This window comes from Vicia villosa, linkage group LG1 (assembly GCF_029867415.1).
Source record: "Vicia villosa cultivar HV-30 ecotype Madison, WI linkage group LG1, Vvil1.0, whole genome shotgun sequence".
In the NCBI taxonomy this organism is placed as follows: domain Eukaryota; kingdom Viridiplantae; phylum Streptophyta; class Magnoliopsida; order Fabales; family Fabaceae; genus Vicia; species Vicia villosa.
In genome coordinates, this window is record NC_081180.1 from 28,222,896 (window position 1) to 28,230,914 (window position 8,019).

The 8,019-nt window shown below is 35.1% G+C and overlaps 1 protein-coding gene across 1 annotated transcript; it reads right to left on the reverse strand.

The window, feature by feature from the left end:
- Positions 1–250: 250 nt before the first annotated feature.
- LOC131632588 (DUF21 domain-containing protein At4g14240-like) lies at positions 251–6,919 on the reverse strand. Its single transcript, XM_058903328.1, has 13 exons — positions 6,590–6,919; positions 6,416–6,492; positions 6,126–6,209; positions 5,891–6,004; positions 5,216–5,299; positions 5,017–5,088; positions 4,439–4,506; positions 4,228–4,315; positions 4,067–4,140; positions 3,612–3,981; positions 3,490–3,536; positions 3,304–3,388; positions 251–589 (listed from the first exon to the last, which is right to left on the reverse strand). The coding sequence occupies exons 1-13, from the start codon at positions 6,843–6,845 to the stop codon at positions 518–520; spliced, it is 1,491 nt and encodes a 496-aa protein (XP_058759311.1). The 5' UTR covers positions 6,846–6,919; the 3' UTR covers positions 251–517.
- Positions 6,920–8,019: the final 1,100 nt, after the last annotated feature.

Here is an 8,019-nt window from a genome sequence, read left to right on the forward strand (position 1 = left end):
AACTATATTTAGACACCCCTAACTCTTCAATATTCATTTATACACTTCATTTTCTTTCTCCTCTTTCTATGTATCACATCACCAACATATCACATCTATAATACTATTCTCTGTTTCTTTTCTGATATAAATGGAATGTATGAGAGTCCACAAATATAATATTTCTTCCATAAATCATTTTGAAATAATGATAATGTTATGGACTATATCCAACACCTACTTGGATGGTAATTTCTTTGGCATTTAAAAGTGTTGCAGAAAAGTGTTGATAATTGAAGAAGACGTTTCTTTAGGCACATGGTAAAAATTGTTGGAACATAATACTGATACAGGAAGCAGCATCAGTTCAAAAAATTTCTACTTGAGTTAAAATAAATTTAAGCATTTCCAAAAAGGAAAGTATTAAATTACACACAATCAAATGACTTGAATACTCTTCTTTTTCAGCATATGATATAGCTGATACAAAAGAGCAACCCTTATATATAGTAAAGGCATTTTACTCGAGAGCTCATTGTTATCTTGTAGAATTCAATCCACTTTCCTCTCCAGATAACTTTGGAGATTGCCCTGGCTTACTTTGGCCTCCCTGGATAGTTGAAAACAAGACAAGAAATACAAAAAAAAATTAGCATATGATGGAGAAGTAAAATAGCCTTTTGTGTCAGCATATGCTGAAGAAAATTTATGGTATTAAATACAACATTATAGATCCTGATACACCCCTTTAGAGGAGTCCAATCTGTCTAAACATTGGTTCAGTTTTTGTGTCAGCATACTCTTTCCTTTCCTACTAAGTTATCAGAAAAGAAAATATTTTGTATGACTCCCCCCAGAATTGTATATAAAAATTGCTATAACTGAAAATATTTCGTTAACAAGTATGGATAAGTTCATGAGAGTAGGATTCGCTTTGGAACGTGGAATATATGCACACTTACTTGCAAATCTATGGAAATAGTGGACATTGTGGTTAGGAGGAAGAACAATTTCCTGTGTCTACAAGAAACTAAGTTGACGGGTGAGACTAAGTTGACATGTAGGGAGCGTAGCAAGAGGTTTTGAGGGCGTGCATGGGGAGTATGGTCTCCGAGAGGTAAATGCAGAGGGAGAGTAAATTCATCCTGGAGTTTTCATCGACTTTTGATCTTACTATATAGCTAATACATGCTTTAGGAAAATAGATAAGCATCTTATTACATATAAGAGTGAGGTGACATGTTCTCAGAAAAAAAAATTCTTATTAAAAAGTCATATGGAAGATTTACTTGATTGTAAAGTTACACTGGGAAGAGAGTTTGACTACCTAGCATAGAGTATTGATTATGTATGTAAGAGACAAAAGGAGAGGCAAAGAAAAGAAGTCACATGGGAACTCCACGAATCAAGTGGTGGCATTTAAAGGGTGAAAAATATGAGAGTTTCCAATATAAGATCTTGGAGAGAGGGTTCGGACAACCATAAGGAAGTGAAAATGATATGTGGAACAAAATGGCCAAAGAAATTAAAAAAGTAGTTAAAAAGACATTCGGAGCGTCAAGAGGTTTTGGACCTAGGCGTAAAGAATCATGGTGATGGAATGAAAGTGCTCAAATTAAAGTTAGAGTAAAAAAGGAATAGTTAACGAATGGTTTAGGTGTAAAAATTCAATAAAATTGGGAAAAGAATAAGAAAGCTAAGAGACCAAAAAAACGTTGAATGAAGCAAGAATCCAAACTTTTGACAATTTATATCGGACTATATACAAGCTTGCAAAGTGAAGAGAAAGAAAGACGAGACTTGGATAAGCGAAGTGTGTTAAGGATGAAGAAGACAAAGTCTTGGTTCCGTAAAAGGATAAGTGGAAGATGTATTTCTACGATTTATTTAATGAAAGATATGATATCTCACCAGACTCTAACAATCCCGACATTAGAGAAGAGAATCGAAACTACAATTACTATCGTCAAATTAAAAAAAAGAAGTAAAATAAGCATTAAATAAGGCGGTTGGACCAATCAACATATCTATTGAAGTATGAAAAATTCTCAAAGATAGAAAAATTCTTTAACAAAATTATGAGGTCAAAGCAAATGTCGGATGAATGGAGAAAAAACACTTTAGTTTCAATCTATAAGAACAAGGGGATATATGCAAATTATAGGGAGGTTAAACTTATGAGTCATACTGTGAAGCTGTGGAATAAAGTGATTCAATTCAACGGAGACTAAGAAAGAGACTCAAGTTACTAAAAATCAATTGGTTTTTATGCCTGAGAGGTCGACCATGGAAGCTATCTATCTACTACGACGCGTGATTGAGCAATATCGAATGGACCAACAAGACTTGCACTTAATTTTCATTAACTTGGAGAAGGCGTATGATAGTGTCTAGAGAGATTTTGTAGAAATTCCTAGAGAAAAAAGGGATTAGGATCGCCTATATTAGAGCAATCTAAAATATTTATGCAAACACATGGTGGACAGAAAGACGATTTCCCAATTACAATAGGATTGCACCATGGTTCAACCCTAAGCCCCTACCTTTTTACTTTAATTTTAGATGTACTCATGGAACACATCCAAGAGGTACCACTTAGATGTATGCTTTTTGCAGATGATATAGTCTTACTTGGAGAGTCGAAGGAGGATTTAAATGAGATGTTGGAGACTTGGCGACGAGACTTTGCCTAAGCAGAAGTATGACAGAGTATGTAGAATGTAAGTTCAGCAAAAGGACAAACGTTTCTAACCTAGAGGTGAAAGTTTGAGACCATATCATCCCACAAATCACGTGGTTTAAATATTTTGGGTTATGAATACTAGACGAGATAAGATTAGAAATGACAATAATAAAGAGTGTATTGGGATAGCACATATAGTAGAAAAGATGGTGGAAAATAGACTTAGGTGATTTGGGCATGTATATTCTATTGTAAGAAAACTAGATCAGATGGAGAGAAGTCAAACTAGAGATAGAGGAAGACCTAGTAAAACTATAAGAGAAACTATTAAGAAAGATCTCGGGATAAACGAATTGGATAGGAACATGGTCTTAAATAGAACATTATGACGGATAACTTAGATACTTATGGAAGAAGGATGGCCCATTACTAGGAGTCATTATGAAATGATTATTTTTATTAGCTAGATAACTTAAGTACTAAGGAAGAAGGATGGCCCATTACTAGGAGTCAGTATAAGTTATAATGAATACAAGTAGATGATTGTTAAATTGAAAGTTTAAGAAAAAACTTCAAAAACAATAAGAAATACAAAAAATTTCAGATCAAAATTAAAGGGTGTGCAATGGTAAACCACTTACTGCTCCCTTTTGACCAGCAGTCATTCTTCGTATTGATGGAGCTCGTGCCATTGAAGAAGCAGCTGCAGCCGCTGCAACACGTATTCTGCAAAACAAAATTTATTTAACATCAAAATTCAGATTAGCAGCAGCTTCATCCATAACGGCCGCTTAATTTTTGAAATTGTTAATTCCGATACTCCATACCTCTTGTGAACATCAACATATTCATCTGTCTCATCCACAATTTCTTCCTGCATCCAAAAAAACAATTACATTCAGTTATATGTGTGGAAAAAAAGACAAAAAAGTTGAAGACAGAAACTTACTTGTAGAAGTTCTTCAAATACATCTTCCAAAGTGATGATACCAATCACTTCACCATCATCAATACTTTCGGAAGGAGAGTTTAACGTGACATCACTACGAGGCAAACCAGTTTGTTTAGTAATGCTGGGAAGCTTTGTAGGCTTTTCAATGTCAACAACAACATTTTCTGATTTTATATCCTGTTTTTGTAACAATGGGGTAGTCAACTGTGAATCCCGGCCAACACTTTTCTTTGCATTGGATTTCTCTTCTTCAATTACTTGTGGGGTTTCTTTGGCTTTTCCCTTAGCCTTAACAACAGCAGCCATATGACTACTTCCTTTTTGGAACTCATTCAGTATATCGTAGAGAGGCATATCAGATGGAACCCTGTCGATATAAACCATGAAAAAGGGATATTTCACAATAAGTTTGAAAAACCGCGGACAAGAAAATGAAAATTATAAAAACACACCGTGGAATTCTACGGATAGATACAGCGCTGACAGGGGTCTCTGTTTCAGGTCGTACAGTAAGAAGATTTTTGACCTAATAATAAAAAGAAACATGTGAGAAGAAAAAACTCAGAATAATGAGATAATTTATGAATAAAGTCAAAATATGGAAAATACACACAAGTAGAAGCCCAATAACATTCTTGGGATTTCCAGAAAAGACAGGAACCCGGCTGTGCCCACGAGCAAGAATTTTTCCCATTGCCTCCCTGATTTGAGATTAGCATGTCAAAACCAGTTTTAAGGAAAATAAAATCAACAGGAAAAAAACATGATTCCATGCTTTTGGCAACCTATTGAAAAATAGCAACAAAGAAACTAAGAAATCCTACCAGTCCAATTTTGAATTAACATCTAAAGAAAACGTTGATTCAATAGGAGTCATAGCCTCCTCAGCAGTCTGTTCAAAAACACAAAATAAAAGGAAAAGGCTATTTAAATAGCAAGATGGAAAAATAATGCACTAAATATGTTCTTTATACAAGCAAATGGATTACAACATGAAATATTTAATAATGAAGCAAAGCATAGAGAGAACTCAAGTATGCATGAGAGTGCATTGCTAATGGAACACGAGTTCACAGGAAGGAAACAGACAGTTTTAGCATTGGGCGGCATGGCACATTTATAAATATTTAATATACTGCAATTCCCTATTCCATTTCTTACACCGCTGATGCTTCCTAGTGTCCCCAATAGCAGAAATTAGTTAAATTTTCCAGGTAAATGACGCAACCTTCACATGTTTCCCTTTTCCACCGTTATTGTTTATATTAGAACTCAACACATGTAAGAAACTTCACATTCTTCTTCATTGAACATGATACTTTGAAAATTTGTATTGACGTGAAAGGAACACCACTACCAAATAGGTTGATATTCAATGTGGAAGGTGAATTGCAGCACTCACCTTTTCAGTTAAATCAAGTGCTCCACTGATAATTGTTGTCTCATCATGTGTAAGCTCACCTCCTTTCCCAGCCTAAAAAACAAGCAAGCTCAATGCTAATGAAACCATACACCAAAACAAAAATAGTTGAGCAGCTTCGCCAAAGTTGACAAGACTTATTCTGTTAACAAATAAAAAATAAATGAATACAGATTCATACCTCCTTGCCATGAATGGAGACAAGAGCTTTTAACTGAGCTCGCCTAAATAAAGCCTCATCATGCCCCAATACATAATCCAGAACCTTGAACAAGTATTTGTTAAGATTAGGAAAAGAAATACATGGAAGCATCATATTGAAAACGAAAGCTCTTGCGTATAGATAATAAATGTAAGGCAACGCCAATAATATTTATAATTTTATATCGTCATTGCACCAGAAGAACATTCTTTAGCTTAAACAGGACACATATAACTGTCTCAAAAAAACAACTTTTAAAAGGCCTAAACATGGATATGCATCATTAGCCATATATTATCCGATGAGAGTCTTAACACACCCCTCACACCTAGGACTGAACATCTGGAGTGCGAAATTACATGATGAGTGGCCTAATAGCAGAAAACTACTAGCAGGTGGTCCAACGGATCTTAAATCTGGCACTGATACCATGTTAATAATTGTGGTTGGGTCTAACTCATCCCTACAAAACTGGTTAGTGAGGTGAGGATTGTCCACTGATAAAGACATGTTCAGGCTATATGTTATCCGATGTGAGATTCTTACGTCTTAAGAGAGAATAATAAACCAAGAGATGATAAGCTGTTAATTTTTTCTTAGTCCTGTTATCAAGTAAGAATGCCATGGAACAATTTCTGTAAAAGTAGAATATACCTTTCCAACAGGGTAAGAAACTGGATAGCAAACAACCATTAAAATCCGCACAAGCCATGCAAAGTTTGAACCTACAGCAAGACCATATCTACTACAAATTGCTTGTGGAATAACCTGAGATCAAACACACAACTTATTATTAGTTAAAAACAGAAAAAGTCTTCATAAAACTGATTGAGGTAAAATGTTAAAGACTAAACCGGTGAAGTACAAATATAGCATAAAAATAACATACCTCCCCGAAAAAGAGAACGAAAGTAACAGAGAGAATGATAGCAAGAAATTGATTGAAGAGTTTATCTAGATAGATAGGAAGAGCCTGCAGATTGGAAGTTTGAAAGCCAAGGGCTGTCAAAAAGTTAGGCAGCATTTAGGAACCACTAGTTTAGTAAAGTGTAAGCAGAATCAAAATAAAGCACAATAAGATTCTGTTTGGATACACATCTTCATTAAGAAGCACTTATCATAAAAGCTGTAAGTTGTTTCCACATAAGCTCAATACAGTTATGAATAAAATAGAATTACCTCCATGGCAACAGCATTACAGAGAAGCAGAGTAACAAGAAGCTGATGTTGTTTTTTAACCACAGGTAGAATAATCGCTGCATAACAAGATTAACAATACAAATCAACGTTAATTAAGTAATTAAACTACGAATTAAGAAAGAAAGAGGATTAATTAATTAATTGATTAATTACCGGCTTGTTTTTTCTGGGAATGAGTACCACTCCGTTCAAGAATTTCTAGGTCGACGAGACTGAGGGACATGAGACCGAGAGTGAGACCAGACATGATTCCGGCAAAGAGAACAAGAAAACAGCAGATTCCGGCGTAAGCTATCCACTTCACCGATCCAAAGGGTATGCCTTCGTTCATGAGAACCAAGTGGTCGCGAGTCAACATCCGACTCACCGTCAACGCGTTCAACGCGTTCAACACCCTCGCCATCGTCATGATCTCTGTTCTTCTGTGTTCTTGTTCGTTCAGTTTCTTTGTTCTTGTGTATTGTATTATTATCAGGTGAAGTCACGTGATGTTAATCGTTGAGGTTAGGTTTGACGGTCAGGATGAATCCACGTCAGATAATAACTGAACCGCAACAACAAAACCGCATTTTACTTCTTGAGTATATTTTTCTTATTTCTTTACGCCTTTCTACACCTTTTTCATTATTGGATCCTTTCTTATAAGATACTATAGAATATTCACTTATCAGTTATCACTTGGCGTTATAAAATATTTCTATACATATATTAAATCAATTAATCGCAGTGCATTAGTGGGAAAAAAATATTACATAAGATTTAGTCATAATATTATTTTAAAGTGTTAAATCATATAAAAAATCTATAATTTGCAATAACAATTCAGAATATATAATGGAAATTTCTTTACCCACCTCCCTACTTTCTTGGTCACCTCTGATGAAAAATCATATATCTTTTATTTTCGAAATGCATTTCTGAAATGCAAGAAAATGTTGTTTTCGGAGATGCATCTTCCAAAGCGCCTTTTTTTTCAAAATTTGTCTTATTTCGGAAATGCATTTCCGAAAACAGCATTTCGGAAGTGCATTTCCGAAATACTGCGTGTTTTGCAGATTTAGCAAAACAGCCCCCTCCCCCCAATTCATTTACGCTAAATCAACTTCAAACTCAACCCCAAAGGGATTTTTTGCAAACCACTTCCAAGGCTACATCAAAGGCTCCATCTACTTGCTCTACTACATTCAAAAGCTTCTCAATCACTTCAATTTGTAAGTTTTATAATCCTTAGATCCATAATTCAAATGCATGTTAGGGTTGTTAGAAATTGCAAAAATGATATAGGGGTAGGTTGGTAGTGATATTTAGGTTGTTTAGAATCATTATAAGTTGTTTTAATGTTGGATTTTGGGGTCTGCCATGGAAGTTGCAGAAGTGAGCTTCGCAGGGGTGTTTCGGAAGTTCATTTCCGAAAACACCTCCATTCCTAGTTTCGGAAATGAACTTCCGAAGTGGTCCAAAATTTCTTTTTTTTTGTTTTTTCAATTGTTTCGCATTCTTATTGATTTCAATTGTTTTTAGGAACATGGCAGGCAACCCAACACGCATCAGACAGGGTAGAGAGACCCAGAATGTGTCGGCTA